An 18777-nucleotide genomic window follows, 5' to 3' on the forward strand; every position below is an offset into this window, starting at 1 on the left:
ATGGTCTTGTGAGTTTTTTCTTAAGAACATACTCTTTCCGTAAAAGAAAACCAATTATTCTACTAAAAAAATCACATTCCTTTTAGGTTGGTTTTTTTTTTGACGGGAGAGTATGGTCTTGTAAGTTGTGAGGCTTTCTCTTGACACATTGTACTACTGTGCATATCACAACACGCTATCCTACCGCGTCAGCATCGGACCTTTAAGCAGCAGTTAATTTTTTCCTTTTTTAATATAGTTAATTCCAGTATGGGATGTGACATATCATACGAATCTAAATATGCATATATCTAGATTCGCAGTACTAAGATATGCCACATCTCATGTTAGATTAACTTATTTTTTAGGGAAGATTAACTTATTTTTAAACGGTGGCAGTAGTGAAATTCAAATAGCTTTGATTTAAAAACACTTTCGAATTTGAGCTCAAATTTTAAAACATTTTTCCCGTGTAAACCGGCACGAGATAACAGATAACCGCAAAAACCAAATACTTGTATTCCTACTTGTTATTATCGATTTTCAACGATCGATGATATTTCAAACCATACCATTTTAGGGTAAAGTTGCTAATGATGTGCATATATTTAGTTTCTTGCCAAATTTTAATAAATACATAATAAATCCTGTGAAAATTTTCACAATATTATCAACTTACCAAAATTTTGACAATAGATTTATTTTGACTATAATGTAAACAACCTCTAACTTATTGAGTACTACCTTCAATCTACAAGAGATTTTAGCAATACGATATATAGTAGATGGAGATAGTATAAAGCTGTGTGCATATACCGAAGCCGAGTAACGAAGAACAATGTGATATGCAGTTGCGACGCAAAGGAACACTCTATCTGCGTGGATAAGGTGGACTTGATTCGTCGATGGCGACGATGGCGAGACCTGCGCGGCGACAAGAGAGAGACGGAGTCAAGCGTGACAGACAGGCACAGACCACCACCTGCTCCTATTCATGGTCCTCGTTTGTGCCGTGCTTATCCTCCATTCTCTCACTGCTCCCTCCACATTTTCGTCGAGGAGACAAAATGTCCACTATTATTAAGCTTATACATATGTTTATGAGTTTAACCGTATCATTTGTTAGCTAAGAAATTGTAAGTAATACTTTTATACAAGTCCTTAATGATTCAAAAGCAAATGTTATAAAATAAACCACGATAAAAAAAACCACAAAACCAATTTTATAAGTAAGTTTTAAAATTTAAATTTTGATTTACTAGCAAAAATATCTGTGCGTTGCAATAAATGAAGACAATTTTCACGATTGATAAAAACTCCGCCAATTTAAATGACAAACCGAAACAAGAAAAACAAAACAATGCCAAAACAAAGTTAGAAATCATATATAGCATTGAGCCTGGTTACGCTCGTTTCATGCGTCATCACACGAAGAATCTTTGGTACATCTTTCCATAGCCTCACAAATCGATCGAGTGGCTATTCCATAAGTTAACGCATGTGTATTTTGTTATACATCATGGATCAAAGATTGAAATTTTGATTATTCAATTAGCGAAAGTTATTTTTAACGTAGATAGAGAGCATTTGCAAAGTAACAAACTTACCACATACACATCTTAAACGATGATAATTTTAAAAAGCAAATATCTATGAGAGAAATTGGAAGAGAAGAAGAAAGAGAATAGAGAAAAGGAGAAGAGATAAGACCAGAAGAGGATGATCCGGAGAAAAGAAAAGCAAAAAAGGAAAGGTAAAAAGACGTTGACGGGTGAAGGGGTACGCGCGACGCATAGTGAAAACGCACGGGACGGGGCTGCGAGATTGTGTAGGCCTGTTGGATTGGACTAGGGGAGTATATAATAGTTATTTTAGACTCACGTCGAATTAGATACAGACGAGTTATAATCAATTTAAAGATTCACCAAAATTTTGAGGGTAACATTTTCTATTTTTATAATAGTAGAGATGAGCATAGGTATAAATGAAATAACTAGGCTGAAGGGCGAATTATTCAGTCTCATCTTTTCGCTTATGCTTATGCTTATGAGCCAAAATTTGAATTTCCAATCTTATAAATTTAAACTTGATTTCGGGATTTTTTTTTCATCAATTCAGTTTTTGCTTTTAGATCACTAAGAACACATATGTAAAAGTTTTATTCATAAATTATTTTTCGTTTGAAAATATGCCGTTTAGTGAAACAATGGGGCCGATTATCAGATAGGCATAGGCGATCGATGGTTAATTTAGTTCTCGAATAACATAGATAAGTAACATAGCTAGGGAGGCAAAACACCAAGCAACTGAGCTAAGACGATCGATTTCATATGCTATGCCAGTAAACAGAAGTACGTAATGCTGAGATAATAATCATTGTCATTACTCATTAGCATTACCATTACGGCCAAGCCACTCTAATGCTAAGAAGCTCCTGGTCGACAGAGTCTGCACCGATCGACGCCGACGAGGCTTGCTTCCGGTGAAGAACCTGACGCCGCCGCCGTCCTCTTCTTTTTATTCGTTAATTCATGCTGCCATGATCTAGCGGCCGGTGTCATCGTCGTCCATCCCGGGGTACCTCAGCCGCGGGTTGTTGGCAAAGCTTCATATACATAAGACACAAATTAACAAATTAGCGCAACTTAACATTGATCGGTATCAGCATCAGCATTAGCATTAGCGAAAAACCTATCATGCATGTTCTTGCAGTATCCATCAGAGCAAAATTAAACTGCTTATCATGCATGTTCTTGCAGTGTTCATCAGATAAAAATTAAACTGCAGATTTGATAATGTGCCATGGAGAAGAACAAGGCAAGTAGAATTATTCACGCCTGCTACTATACCTGCTCGGAGGGAAGTGATCGAACGGCCCGGACGTCGGGATTGTCCCACAGAGATCGTTGTTGGATACATTTCTGAATGAAATTAAGAGCAAGGACAGGGGATAATTTTAAGTATCATGAGGGTGAAGGATAATTGTAAATGTAAATTACGGCAACAAAAGTTGGATCGAGCTGAGTTGTGAATTCTTACAGGATCATGAGGTTTGACAGCCCAGCCAGCTCGTTTGGGATTGGCCCAGTTAAAAGGTTGTGATCAATTCTCCTGCCAAGAGTAAAGAAAAAACAAAAACTCAAACATAAATATCAAAGTACATTTTGCATAGCTGAACAGTACTTTCTGATTTCAGATATAAGTTTTTTTTTAAGACTTGTGCACATGAACTTACATTAATTACAGATAATCCGGGCATTAATTACTTGAGTGGAAAAGGTCAGGTGAGGGATGATAACAAATGGACAACGAGAACTTACATGAATTTTAAGGACTTGAGTTTCCCAAGCGACGGAGGCATCGGCCCAGAAATGGTGTTGTTGCACAAGTCTAGGCTAATCAAATTCTCCAGATTACCAAACTCTGGCGGAATTGGTCCTTCAATATTGTTCGAAGCGATTTCCCTAACCCAAGATAGCAAAAGACAGAAAGAGTCAATAAAAACTCCATGTAACTGATGGGCTTGGCATTCAAAAAAAAAAACTGATGGGCTTGCAACTCTCTACAAAGAGAAGCACTAGCAAATTAAACTACATTGACATTAGTCTGCTAAATGTGCCTTTTCATTTCTTTCTTGACAACAATAACAAACAAAAAAAAACACAACTTTAATTTGCATGATTGATTACAAGAGCTTACATAAATTGTAGCTGGTCCAGTCGCGCAAGATCGGCCGACAGATGGCCGGACAGGTTCATCTCCTCAAGATCTCTGTTAAAGCAAAAAATGGAAACCAAAATCAGGCAAAGAATCAGATGAATTTGAAGAGTATCTCACCCTTTGAAAATCATAAAAAATCCCATTGATTATGTTCTTCTTATAGCCGTGAATCAACGTGACAACATTTGGGGCCGAGAAGGCCCAGCCCAAGAGGTTTGGATCGGGCCAACGAATAGGCCCAAACAATCCTGTGTCCCACGATTTTCCGACCGATGGATTTGCTCCGAGATTCACGCCAAAAACCACGCGAGTCAAACAAAAAACTCAAAAAGCTCTTTCGTCTTCCTCCTTGCGACTCCTCGCGCTCACCGCCATTGACGGCCACCTTTACCTCGGAAAAGGATTTGATCCCCGCTAAACTCTCTGCGAAATCCAACGCGAAACGATGCGAAACCGGCGAGCTTTCTGCAGCAACAGGAGGGAGGAGGATAGAGGGCTCACAGGCGGATGACGCGGTTGTCGGCGTTGCAGGTGACGCGGAACCAGGTGCAGGGGTTCACCAGGTCGGGGTCCCAGCTCGCCAGCGCGCCGTCGGGGTCGCTCATCCCCTTCCTGAACTCCGTCAGCGCGTCGCCGTCCTGGCTCGCCGCCGCCGCCGCCAGGACCTCCGCCACCACCACGACGAGGATGGCGGTGGCGGGGGCTAGGTTTCCGGCCGCCGTGGGCGCCATGGTTTGCGGCGGCAACTGCTTCGCTGCGGTGGTGGTGGAGACGTGGAGTGGAGTGCATGCTCTGAAACCGTGAGGTTTTAGGGGTGGTTTTATAGTGGGGGTGACGCTTCAGTTACCACTCTACTTCAAACTTTAGTTTTCTCCTTTTTCATTAGCACTCTTTTCAGTTTTTTTATAGAAAGTTTGTATATAGAAATTGTTTAAAAAAATTAAGTTAATCTATTTTTCAAAATTTTATAATAAATAATATTTAATTAATTATGTACTAATGAGTTTCCCCGTTTTACGTGCACAACAAATACCTCTCTTAACTTAGGCCGAGTTTAGTTCCAAAATTTTTCTTCAAACTTCCAATTTTCCCATCACATTAAAACTTTCCTACACACATAAACTTCCAACTTTTCTGTCACATCGTTCTAATTTCAACCAAACTTTTAATTTTGGCGTGAACTAAACACACCCTTAGGCTGAAGTATTTCCTTAACTTTCCCAACTCACCTCTCTCATGTTTCGTGCGTATGCTTTTCAAACTGCTAAACGATGTGGTTTTAAAAAAAGTTTATATACGAAAGTTGCTTAAAAGAATATATTAATCTTTTTCTTAAAAAAAGCTAGTACTACTTAATTAACCATATGCTAATGAACCGCTCTATTCTCCGTGCGCTGGAAATGTGTTCCCAACGCACAGCAACGAACACAACCTTAGACAACTAACGGGGCCCTAAAAGCACAATTGCTACGCGTACTGGAGTAAAGTTATATGGTTCATTTTCTATGTCACTGACAAAGGGCCACGCACTTTTGTATTGCATTTTTTAAGGAAAAGTATATACACAAAATTTTTACCAAATGCTTACAAATTTGACGTGGCAAGCTGTGAGTAAATATAGATTTCTATAATTCCATCTAGTTAAATCAAATGGTTGAGAAATTTGTTAGTAAGAGTTTCATAAGAAAAATTTAGGGCGTGTAGCAGTACTCTTTTTTAAAAACCACAATACAAACGCATCTACTCATAGAGCGTGCACTCACTTACATACACGCACACCATATCCTTATGAGGACATTCGAAAAACTGAATCAATATATCTTAACATTTATGAAGTTACCATGGGTATCCCACTGTCGATGCGTACATCGTCTATTACTGAAAAAATAATTAGCCATAAATACGACCATATATTAAGGCTCTGTTTAAGGGAGTTTCTAGCAGCTATAACTTCTCTTAAAATCTCCGGCTCCAAAAAGTACAGATTCTCACTCGGATTCTGAAAGTTATGTAGTTAGAGAATTTAAGAAATGAGCTAGAATACAAAAGCTCGGAAACCCAATCTTTTTAGATTCTCATAAGCTAGCTACCAATTAGTAGTTTCTCAGCATCTTAAGCTCTTCAAAACATAACCTAAGTGTAGTACTTGAATATGGTGAGTGAGCAAGATCCACCAAAAGAATATTAAACAGTTAAGTTACGATCACTTCACCACTCAGGTATCATTTTGTACCCAACCTGTTCCTGAAAAGCTATATTTTAGCCTAAAATTTTATCCCATGAAGACTATATTTTTATAGTGGGATACACTAAATCTCTTTTTAGAACAACTTAATCTTCTATTTCTCATTTTTGTCGTCCAACCAGTAGTACTCACTCTTTCTTCTCCTTCTTTCTGCGTTAATGTGTCACAGTAGTTTTTTAACCTTATGCTTAATATGCCTATCACTAGCTAAAACTATAAAACTTTAAGGGGCGGAGGGAGTATACATTTGGTTTGTAAAGTCTATCACATTTTCTCCACTTAGTCCTAAAACTAAGAGTGCGGGGGCTCTAAGTTGGGCTTGGGACTAAACGGGCTGTAGCAGTAGTCGCTCGTCATGCATGACGACTGATTATGACCAAAAATGTGTTTTGGTTGGATTAGAATTAAAATCGGAGCAAAATAGATTTTTCAACCACAAATAATGTGTGTGAATTAGAATATGTTAATGTAAGTAGCACATACTGTAAATATTTAAATGCTATGAACATAAATTCTTCTTGTTATTAACACTAAACACTCTTGGGTGCAGAGGTAGCTAGCCAGATAGGGACTCGTCTAATTTCATTATTGAAAAATGGACACATGCTACCTTGTAATTACGCGATTACCTCTTACCGATTTCATCCCATGGTGTCAACGGAGGGAGTATGGTTTCTTGGGGCTTGCCTGGGTCAATGCATAAATCAACTGCACTAAAATTTTAGTAACACCAATAAACTTGACTACCATTTAATTTGCTGTACTAATTTTTAGTAGTGACAACTCATCCATTGCTAAATTTTTGCAGAGCATATGGTTGGGACTTGGAACTTCAGTTGTCTTCAAACCAAACTATAACCCAGACAGCCTAGCAAAATGTTGGCAGCAAACCAATAACTGACTTCGCCAAAATTTTGTCAGTACCCCGATTTAGCATACAAATGTTTTGGTAAGGTTTTACATTGATCGTAAACCAAACCAGACCTTACTTTGTCAAACGTCAAAACAAAAGCTAGAACCTAACCCTTCATTTTAATCATTACTCCTTTTTCTTGATTCTGAGCAGCACTTAGCAGTAGAAGAGAGAAGGCCAAATTCTAACTATGAATCTAACACAAATCATTCACATATAACTTCAGGGAGGCACACCCTCTTCACAGCAAATGTATTGCGTGTAAATGTGTACTCTTTCTGGCTACATGATTCAACTCAGGGCAATTTCCCTTCAAAAGAAGGAAAATTGCTTGCTAGGGCTTTTAGGACATCCTGATAATTACAAGAGCTGTATGATGATGATGAATACTACAGTGACAACACCACCTGGCCGTGGTGAAGGAATCAGATGTGGATCCAAAGATCCTTACAAGGCTCGCTCTGTTGTTAAGAGGATATATATTCACATGCGATCGGCCCGCAGTGGAGGTTAACATCTTGGATCAAGAATTTCCGATGAGTGAGGTTTTGCTTTATGATTTGTTCAGACCAGGGTCAGCTTTAAATTCATCCACTCGGAATGCAGCCTCTTGATCCCAAGGACCAATCAAATGGGATTCAAAATCTGACTGTGTCACATCCCGTACCGAATCAGGTGACAGGTTGTCCATCTTGGGTTTCTTTGGAGATGGCTGCATGCTATCTGGGTAGTCATCTAAGCTTGGTGGCGAATGCGGTAGCTTCTGCTCCTCACAAGCTTTGAGTGATCCACTGAGCTTTTGCTGCTCCTCTATGATCATCTGCAAGTACTTCCCTTGTGCTTCAATTCTCAGCTGCAGCTGCCTTTGCACCTAAGGAAATTGCAATGGTTCTCATATTAACTGAAAGAGATTTAAGGCTTAACCTTGACAGGGAAAAAAAGACAAACTGGAAAAATACTCAAGGTGTAACTCCAATTTGCTAGAGGAAATTTTGGTTTGTCGACAAGTTAAATGATGCAAAAAAGATTCCCAAGGTGACACTAGTTAACATCTTATAACAGCAGACCTCAAGTTGTTCATGGAGTCGCTTCTGGACCTCCATTTGCATCTTCAAAGCTTCATTGATTTGCATTCCTCTGCAATGTAAGCAATAATATTTATATCAACTATGTAAATCTAAGAAGTTTGTACCGACCAACACATAAGATTACACAACTATAGGATATGAACTTGTGTACAAGTCACTGAGTAAGATCAAGTTTGTAACAACCAGCATACAAGATAACACTACTACAGGATATGAACTTGTGTACAAGTCACTGAGTAAGATCACTTACGGTGCAGAATCTGTGTTAGAGAGGGAATCGCTAGAATCCTTCTTTTCGTCTTTTGAGCCTACATAAGATGCCAACAGTAACATTCAAAACCAAAAATAGCCATCTAGTTCCAGATGTAGCAAGGTGGAAGGGAAAGGTAAGTTAAGAGATAGTATGTGAAGCATAGAAGATGCGTACCTTCAGCAGGAGATTCTGGTATGTACTTTGCAAGGCGATATTTCTGCATAAGCACAAAGAAAGACAGTATTAGCTACAAGCCTACAATGGAACTCTTAATACCTGTTTCATTAAAGAGAAAATTCACCTGCAAATGGCTCTTCACATGATAAATTGTGATCCCAGGAACACCCATTACAGTGAGAACCCCTTTAGGTGTTGCTCCTGAAGCAATGATAATATGCAGAAAGGCGTGTTAGATACATCGTACTTCTTGTATTTTAAAATAATAAACTGATCAATCGCATAGTAACATGCTAGCTTACCACTAGACAAGTTAGCATGTAATAGAGCCAGACACATGTGCACCACACAATATTCAAAGCAGTTTCCAATTATTGACATGGTTTGCAGTTTCAAGGCATGAACATTTCCCAATGTGATTGAACTTAATAGAATGGACGACCACAGCTATAAGGCGAGATATACATAAAAATAACAAGAATCCTCTGAAGTATGTGCATGCTATCCTCTTATCCTTTTCAATTTTAATCTGACAGATTTCTGTTGTGAATGAGCCCATGTGATGTAAACTGATACTAAATATTCAGATGTCCAGCTTGTTAAATATAACATTAATTTGCAAGATTTTATCTATGTAAATTACTGATAGGGCTTCAAAATTATTGATGATGGAGAGATACATGAGACGTAAAAAAAGGAAATTGACAAGTGAATTGTAGACCGCAGTTTAAACATTGTATTAAGTTCAACCACAACGACTAATACTCGACAGAGAATACCCACTATCAGGTCCACCAAGCTGAGCAATAGCATCCACAAAGCGGTTATGGAGATCTGAGGTCCAACGTAGCCGTTGTTTCCCACTCCCTGCAGGATTAGCAGGGCTGCCCATGTTTGACCCGCCAAAAGCTCCAATATTACTCATATGCTCGTTACTCTGTGTACTCTGCGGTCCAAAGGGTACAGAGAACTTCTTTGCATGGTACATCATGAGAATGCTGCAACAATTGTAAGGAGACGTCATAAATATATGTAGTGCCAAGTAAAGATACCAAATTTATCATGAGGAAAATCCAGAGTCAAGTGACTAAAATGTAGCACATCACATGTAGTAAATTGTCAGAACACTCACTGGTTGTTCTATAACTAGCATAATTGTATGGTGGAGTAGTAGAGTTTCTCAACAGGAGCCTCGATTCCTTACTTTACAAAAATGATAAAACAATAAGCACTACGAAATAATGATCAGAATAGCAATCAAAGAAGGGTAAACTAAATTCAAACACCAAAACCAACCTGGAAGAGCATATTTTGCTCTATTACTAGCCTAACAAAATTATGGAAAAAAAAACAATGCTATTCGCATTAAGAAAAACATGAAAGACAATATTAACGCATATAACCGAAGGATCATTATGTGCTATCCAAAACAACACGCTTAATGCCAGCAGTTCAACTCTAAAGGCCATTGCTGCATACCCGTATCAAAACAATAACTCAAAGTCAGCTTAATTCCACATGGCAGGCACACATAGTTTTTGCAAGCAACGACTGCAGAGACACACACACACACCCAGCTACTCCACCTTCCATGAGCAGAGATAGGGCAAAAAAATAAAACTGTTAAGCATCTGCTACTATCAGGAAGCAGAAAACTCTGAATTTACAAAAATAAACAGACGATATCGTCAGAGACTCTCCAGTTAAGCCTACAAATCATTGACCACCCAAGAAGCCAAGAGCAAGCACCATCTACACATCCATCGAAACTACACAACCAATTATCACTGATACGTTCTTCACCCAACATAAGAATGAATTCTGCACACATCACTGGAGACATAAACTGGACCGGATCATGGCCACAAACCCGGCGCAGATACCAGGATCAGGATCAATACAAAACATCAAACCAACCCTTCCAGTAATCAAGTTGACACAGCCATCATCATAAACCCATGGCCATCACACAACTACAGAAACATAAAGAGATCCCAAAATAAACCAAGGCATTTCCGCCACATCCAGAACGCACTTTTTTCACCAGTCCATACCTTATCAACTCACCAAAAAAAAAAAAGAAACGCTAGAAAATTCATCCAAGCTCATTAATGATTAAACTCGCATGCTAACCTAAGCACAGACTCCAACCTCGTGCTCCGGCATCCAATCCCACCCCCACCCCGAATTCCGCCTCCCAGGATCCCCCCCCCCCCCCCCCCTCCACTTCCTCCCCCGAACAAACCCACCACCACCGACCAGGGGCGCGCCGAACCAAACCGCCGCAACGGGAGCTCACAGAGGCGAGAGAGGGGCTTACCTTACCGGCACGGCGAGGCAGCGATCCGCCGCCGGCCGCCGCCACCACCACCAAAAAGCGGGCAGCGCAGGGGAACCAGATGCTCTCCTCTGCTGCTTCCGCTTCCGCCGCCGTCCGAGGGGGATTCCCAGTTGGGAATTGGGGGGGGTCAAAAAGGGAAGGAAGGAGGCGACGCGAGGAGAGGAGAGGAGGGGAAAGCGGCGGGGGCGGTGGTGTCCGGCGAAAGCGACGCGCGGGGAGGGGAGAGCGAGAGAGAGAGAGGAGAGGGAGGCCTTGGGATTTGGGGGGATTTTTTTTTTCTCTTTCTTTCTTTGCTCGCTTCGCTTCACACTCTCTTTTTCTCGTCGTCTCGTTGTGTTGGTTAGGGTTTTCGCGCCGGCGGGAGGGGAGGGGGAAGGAGGAGTGCACGGTGGGCCGGGTCCACGGGGTGGGGCCCATGTGGAGATGGGAGGGGGGGAGTCAGGTGGTGGGGCCCATGGGCGGCCTGCTCCTGTCAGTGAAGCGTGGTGGGGTGGGGTGGAGTACTGGAGTGGAGTGTGGTGGTGTGAATGCAGCAGAAGTGAAGAGCTGAGCTGACTGAAGGAGCAGGTGAGACACAGCGCGGCAGAGATGCTCACCAGTCAGAGCAGAGGTTCCCCTGCATTTGTCACAAGGTTGGGTTCTTTCAAAAAAAAATTAAAAAAAATCAGAATGCATCTCTCCTCTATAGTAAAAAAAAACTGCAGATTCCCAACCTATAGTTGTATCCAAATTTTATTTAAGAAAATAATAATATTCCCTTCATTTCAAAATATAAAACATGATCAACACTAAAAAAACTATAAACATAATTATTATCATCTTATTGTTTGGACACTTAATAAATATAATTCATGAATCCAATAAAATTAGAGATCTCAGGATGTAGGATTGAAAAACAAATGAAGATACTACTAGTTAATTGTGGATACGTGCATATATTACTTGTATCATGAAACATCGTAATGGTTACATCTTAGGTCCCCTTTGAATCACAGGAATAAAAAAATAGAGGAATAGGAAAAACATAGTATTCTCACAGGAATACAAGTGTAAAACAGAGGATTACAAAACACAGGAAAAATATAGCAATGACCGTTTGATTGAGCCGTAGGAAAAACACAGGAAATTGAAGAGAGATAAAGACTCAAAGGATTCTTAACATGAGGTTCTACCTTATGCTAAATTTCCTCCAAAACTTGCATGGGAAGAGGTATTCCATAGGAATTTCATAGAATTCCATAGTATTCATTCTTTTGATTCAAAGGGCTATATAGGAAAAATTCTTATAGGAATGAAATCCTTTAAAATTCCAATGAATTTGCTTTGAATCAAAGGGGGCCTTATATTTTGCAATGAAGGGAGTATACATATTTTTGGGACATTTATTTAAATGTAGGTGGTTAGAGTCACAAGAACAAAAGCATTTTCAGCTAATGAGTAGTGCCAGTACCTTACAAGGATAATCTAGATAATCCAAAATTTAACCAACGAGATGATTGGAAAAATAAACTTTATCATCATCTTTAATCTTAGCTACCTTGGACAATATGAAAATGTTTATCCTTATGTTAGTACTCCTTTTCATTCTTAAATATACACACAACCCTCACTAATGCAAAGACCAATAAAAAAAATTTATATAGATGCGTGCACGTAATGTATTAGGGGGTTTGATGGTAGAGAATTTAGAACAAAGTAAATTTAGGCGTGGAAGAGATGTTAATTAATGTATGCATGTATGTACGTATATTATAAGAAATGTTGAAAAAATTGATTATGTCTTAGCAACGGAGGGAGAATTCAGTCCGGTATCGAGAAAAATTCAGGTATCAATATCATCTCGTCAATCTCTTGTTAGCGTGACTACGGTGACCTTCTGTGCTCATGATCCCTGTGAAAAGTCTAGTAGTAGTAGAATTTAGTATGGAAATTAGGCTATGCGAAGCGATCATACTATCATTAAGTGTGATCAACGCAAGCTATCCCGCGGCAATCATGGACCGGGAGAAGCAAGAACTGAAAAGAAAGAAAGAAAGAAAGAAAGAGATCAGGGCTGCAGCCTGCAGGGCCATGAATTCCGTTATCTCACAAAGCCGAAGTGCCATGATCAAAAGGCGCAAGGATTTGGAATTTGCAGGCGGCAGCGAAGCAGAGAGCCCACCCTGCCCAGTGCCCACTCAAACCCACGGGCACACACGACGATCTCTTCTCTGATCTCTCTATCTCTCCCGGTTCAGTTTGTTCTGCCGAAAATTTCCTACGCGTTTGGAGCATATCAATTTTTTTATACTCCCTCCATCCCAAAATAAACGTAACCATAATCTTCGTAATCAACTTTAATTATTTATCTTATTTAATTTTTTTAAAAAAAAACTAAAAAAATAAGTCACGCAAAAGTGCTATTCATGCTTTATAATCTAATACTCCATCCGTCCCTAAATATTTGACGCTGTTGACTTTTTAAAACATATTTGACTGTTTGTCTTATTCAAAAAATTTAAGTAATTATTAATTGTTTTTCCTATCATTTGATTCACTGTATACTACTACTACTACTCAAGTTTTCAAATAATATTCAAAAAAAATTAATAAGACAAACGGTCAAACATATTTTAAAAAGTCAATGGCGTCAAATATTTAACGATGAAGGGAGTAACAATAAAAATATTAATCATAAAAATAATTAAATAAGACAGACAATCAAAGTTACATACGCAGTACGAGTTTAGAGTAGTAGGGTATTTTTTACCCTGCCTCTATATCCAACCGGATATATGTAAACTTTTTTAAAATTGGAAACTTAGCCTTCAAATAATCCAATATGAAATTCGCTCCGATGGATATTTGAACTCAGAACCTTATGGTACTACTCAGGTCACTGCAACCATTACGCTACATGCTCTTTCATGAGTTTTTTTTTAGAATTGAGTAGTACTAGGGATTTATTGGTCTTTTTACATAGGGCATGTTTAGTTCGCGAAGAGAAAATTTTTGGGTGTCACATCGGACGTTTGACCGGATGTCGGAAGAGGTTTTTGGACACGAATAAAAAACTAATTTCATAACTTGCCTGGAAACCACGAGACGAATCTTTTGAGCCTAATTAATCCGTCATTAGCACAAATTCGATGCATGTGTCCAAAAAAAATCTATATTTAATGATCTATGCATGTGTCCAAAAATTCGATGTGATGTTTTTGAGAAAAATATTTTGGGAACAGGCCCATAAATCAGTTTATTTTTATGAGAAGAAAAATGACATATAGCGTCGTAAAAGGAGACCGGGGGAGGGCACACGGTCAGACACACTGAAACTGTGTTTTGTACCAGTTGGCGTCAGATTTTTGTACTACTACTACGTGGGGAGAAGGAGAGAGCCGTGGGCGGGGGGGCCCCGGACGCGCGGGGGAATCGACCGGTCCGGACGGCGACGTTATCGGTTGCAAAATCCGCTCCTACCGTGGGATTCTCTGCACGCCCTGCTTGGCGTCGCGCTCCGCAGGCTAGCGTGCAGCGGCGAGACAAACGCAACGGCCAAACGACTAGTAGGCTGTGCAGTGCAGAGGTGCGTGTGCTGCGTACAGCGTACTGGCTGGTGAGCCGAGCCCAGCTGCCCTGTCACCGTGTCATGCCACGGCGACGCTGAACCGTAAGCACGGACGATGGACTTTTGGGATGGAATTCGTTGACACTGGTACCGTCTGCAGGACTGCAACTATTACGCGTACCGGTGGTACAACAAGGGAAAAATGCTTAAAGGCATACTCCTACCTTCGTCCTATTTTAAGGCTGTGTGTAGTTCACACGAAAATTAGAAGTTTGGTTGAAATTAGAACGATGTGATAGAAAAGTTAGAAGTTTATGTGTATAGGAAAGCTTCGATGTGATGGAAAAGTTGTAAGTTTGAAGAAAAACTTTGAAACTAAACTCGGCGTAAACTTAGGGTGTATTTAGTTCACGCTAAAATTGAAAGTTTTGTTGAAATTGGAATGATGTGACCGAAAAGTTGAAAGTTTATGTGTGTAGGAAAGTTTTGATGTGATGGAAAAGTTACAAGTTTACAACTCGGCTTTAATTATTCATGCAATAATGAGCTCATCGTTTTAAGTGTCACTAAGTTGTACTCCAAACCAACAGCAACAAAGCCATAACGGGAGAAAAATGATACTTCCTGGAATTGTTACATACAATCGTTTTAACTTTGTACATCAATTAATTTTCTAGAAATACATATAATTAAACAGCATGTGAATTGTGTATTGCGAAAATATTTCTCACGGTGAATCTAGAAACGTAAATATAATTCTGGAATTGAAGGTAAAAGTTACGAATATTTAACTTAGAATAAGCAAAAACAACAAGTAATTTAGAATATAATGGATACCTCTTTTATGGTGGGCCTCAAATGTTATGATAGACAGTAATGGTCTCTTCTTTTTTTTTTCTTGATGAATCATATGATAGTCTTAAAAGAATGGTGATAATATAATTATTTGCTAAAGCCCTTTCTGTTTTAGATTCTTTGGACTGAAGCTTAAGGCATGCAGTATATTGCATTCTTTTAGTAGAACAGGTGGGTGCTGGTGCAGAACAACGCAATCCTTTGGAATTTGTCATGCATTCCAATCAAAACTCAAGATATATTTATGTGGCCAAGTAGCCACCCCCACATCATCTTCGTTTGTTTTTTGATCGGAGTTCGGTTGAGCCAAGGCTTGCGCTGGAGACAAAACGAAATGTCTTCATCCGTCTGATTCCCATTTGCCAATGAGTGAAGGAATGAATTGAAACGAGGCGTGCAAAGAGACGAGGCAGGCGCAATATATGGACAAGGCATGTGGGGGGTGGTGTGCGACAATCAGGGACGGGATACAAAAGTTTACAATCATTTTTTTGGAGCTTCCAAGTTCCAAGCCAATTGGACATGGAAGTAGAGACCATCTTGTTCGCTAAGAATAGTAGTACTTCTCCGTTTTTTAATAGATGACGCCGTTGACTTTTAAACATATGTTTGACCATTCGTCTTATTAAAAAATTTTATGTAAATGCATAGATATAAATCATGCTTAAAGTATTTTGAGTGATAAAACAACTCACAACAAAAAAAATTATAATTATGTAAATTTTTTAAATAAGACGAATGGTCAAACATATGATAAAAAGTCAACGATGTCATCTATTAAAAAACGGAGCCAGTATAAGCTAGCACAACTGAAGTACAGGGGATTGGGTTAAAATAGTGTAACACTTGACGATATATAAAAACAAAATGGAAGTGGAACATCTGGTTCACTGCTGGCTTTGCAAGTTTGTTGTCGTTTACGTTGTCTCAAATGGCACAATACAAAGAAAAAAAAAAGTACTCCTACAAAGTTCACTCTCCTTTTGTCTCTTGTTCGACGTTAGTCAGAGGCGATATTTGCTCTAGGGCTCTAGGCGACGATGGGGGTTCCATTTTGTTGCTTCTGGCCTGGTTTTAGTTCTCAAATTTTTTTTCTCAAAAAACATCACATTAAATTCTTGACACATGTATCTAGTATTAAATATAGATTTTAGAAAACTAATTACACAGTTAGTAGAAAAATTGCGAGACGAATATTTTAAACCTAATTAGTTCAGGATTAACCATAAGTGCTATAGTAACCTACAAATATTAATGACAGATTAATTAGGCTCAAAAGATTCATCTCGCGGTTTTTAGGTGACTTATAAAATTAATTTTTTTATTCATGTCTAAAATCTATTTCTATATCCGATCAAACATCTTATATGTCACTATAAAAATTTTCTTTTCGCGATCTAAGCAGGGCCCAGGTCTGTCTCGGCCTCTCGGATGCCAAGAGGCGAAAAACCTCCCGCGTGCCGTGCCTTGTCTGCTTTTGTTGTTGTGTACGACCGGCGATGCATAGCGTCGTCAAGGACAAGGGCCCCGGTTGTTGCTGGTGAAATGCGCTCGCTCGCCGGGAGATACGTGTGAGTGATGAGATGAGTTGTGTGACTTGTCCCATCCGTAGCAGTGTGGGCGCTGCGTACGCCCGATGAAGGCCACGAGGCCCGTCCCCTCCTCGAACGGCTAAGTGCATGTTACCAAATTTTAATAAATCTATCAGATATGTATATCCGTATAGTACTTTATCAAACTATGATAAACACCTAAGAAATCTTGCCAAGACTTGATAATATTATTAAATTATTAAAATTTTAGTATTGTCAAAATTTAATCAGAATACGAAAGTTCAGGCTAAAAAAACGTCCTAAACGAGGAAGTAGATAACTAGAGAGGGGTTGACGCCATCGTACGTGCCGCGTGGCCGTCCGCCGAGCGGCAAAAGAGGCCGCCAGGGCCAAGCCCACCGTTTGGTTTCGGCACTGGCAGCAGCGCAGGCCGGGCTGGGCTGGCTCGGCGAGGGAGCGAGCGCTCACGTCCACTTCGCGGCGTGGTCCAGTGGGCGGCCGGGTGGATTCGGGGACACACGGTTCGGTTTTTACCGAGCATCTCGATTGGATTACGGGGTGAGCGTGGTCTGTTACTGTAATTTTATGTTACTACTCTAAAGGGAGAAAAAATTACAATTTTATTATATATTTGTCAACAATTTTTCTCGTAAAAATTTAACAATATAATTACAGAATAATTGTAGTGTAATTGTACTCTAACTTTGGATGTAATACAATATAGTAACTTATACGTAACTTCCGCGTAATTTTGAACCGTTAGAATTGTTTCAAGATCTTTGCAACTGAGGAAGGAAAAAAGTCACAGCACGCACACATGTGAGAGGATTTGTTCCCACGATCTCCGTTTTACCGAAATACCATGTTAAGGAGAGATTTTTAAAAATTACATATAAGTTACTTTCTCCGTTTTATATTATAAGGCTTTCTAGCATTGTCCACATCCATATATATATATATATATATATATATATATATATATATATATATATATATATATATATATATATATATATATATATATATATATATGTATGTATGTATGTTAATAAATCTAAACATATATATGTGTGTGTCTAGATTTATTAATATATATAAGGATATAGGTAATGCTAGAATGTCTTATAATATGAAACGGAGGGAGTACATTATAGTTATATGTAAATTATAGTGTAATTACATATGATTATATTATAATTATATCTGCCAACTTTTTAAGAAAAAAATATCGATAAATGTATAGGCGATCCCTCGCATAGCGACGATGCGAACTCGTAGAGTGACAACACGAAGTAGCGATGAGTTCGTGAGATGAAATCTAGCCGGCGCGATCAATTAAACGGATCTATCCTAATTAAACGGTAGTTAATGGTAATAAAACTTCAGTTAAATCTAGTACTCCCTCCGTCCAAAAATATAATGACTTCTAGCCTTTAAATTTTGTCTAAAAATATAACAACTTCTACACCAACATTCTCTTCTCAACCAATCAGAACCCTCCACCATTCAATTTTTCCATCTAACTCAACTTCTCATCCAATCAGAACCCTCTCATATTTAATTATACCCACTTTCTTAATAATTGTGTTCAACTCTAAAATTGCTTATATTTTGTTACGGACGGAGTAATTGCTAAGTGAAATCCTACTCTCACATGATTAGTAATTGCCAAGATCGCGTGATGGAAGAGAGTATTATGCAACCCTTGTGTTATATCCGTAGTCCAGAGGGATTGCATAATGTCTATAAGAGTGGAGACATAAGATATGGGAGATATGGGGTGTGACTCTCTTCTCATTTCTCCATTCCATCATCCTTAAGCACAAGTGTACAAAATGACCAGCCCCCTCCTCTTTATATAGCCATATTGCATATATCAAATGTTTAGGTGTGGGCACAATTAGTATATATGGGCTGGGTTTTTATGGGCTCGGGCCCATAGGTTTCATAACAGAGAGAACTTGCGCACACCATCCTGAGTTGATGATGCCATATTTTTATCAATTCTTTTCAAATTTGTATATTTCTATAAAACTAGGACTCCCTCCATACTCGTAAAGGAAGTCGTTTAGGACAGCAACACGGTCTCCAAAACACAACTTTGAC

At 39.2% G+C, this 18777-nt stretch overlaps 2 protein-coding genes across 5 annotated transcripts; both read right to left on the reverse strand.

Annotated features, from left to right (window-relative positions):
* Positions 1–2218: 2218 nt before the first annotated feature.
* LOC127774725 (leucine-rich repeat protein 1-like) lies at positions 2219–4461 on the reverse strand. The gene is made up of 6 exons (XM_052301008.1): positions 4201–4461; positions 3679–3750; positions 3300–3443; positions 3019–3090; positions 2829–2900; positions 2219–2584 (listed from the first exon to the last, which is right to left on the reverse strand). Exons 1-6 carry the CDS (start codon positions 4428–4430, stop codon positions 2524–2526), a joined length of 651 nt encoding a protein of 216 aa, XP_052156968.1. The 5' UTR covers positions 4431–4461; the 3' UTR covers positions 2219–2523.
* A 2613-nt stretch (positions 4462–7074) lies between these two features.
* On the reverse strand, positions 7075–11032 carry LOC127774751 (myb family transcription factor PHL7-like). Of its 4 annotated transcripts, none has more exons than XM_052301043.1 (8): positions 10696–11031; positions 9508–9574; positions 9159–9373; positions 8500–8576; positions 8373–8415; positions 8196–8253; positions 7925–7994; positions 7075–7728 (listed from the first exon to the last, which is right to left on the reverse strand). In XM_052301043.1, exons 3-8 carry the CDS (start codon positions 9364–9366, stop codon positions 7411–7413), a joined length of 774 nt encoding a protein of 257 aa, XP_052157003.1. In that variant the 5' UTR covers positions 9367–9373; positions 9508–9574; positions 10696–11031; the 3' UTR covers positions 7075–7410. The 4 variants fall into 4 exon arrangements, with proteins under 4 accessions (XP_052157003.1, XP_052157001.1, XP_052157004.1 ...); XM_052301041.1 differs by having other exon boundaries at positions 9508–9578; XM_052301044.1 differs by lacking the exon at positions 9508–9574 and having other exon boundaries at positions 10701–11032.
* Between the last annotated feature and the right edge of the window lie 7745 nt (positions 11033–18777).

This window comes from Oryza glaberrima, chromosome 5, assembly GCF_000147395.1.
Source record: "Oryza glaberrima chromosome 5, OglaRS2, whole genome shotgun sequence".
NCBI classification, from domain to species: domain Eukaryota; kingdom Viridiplantae; phylum Streptophyta; class Magnoliopsida; order Poales; family Poaceae; genus Oryza; species Oryza glaberrima.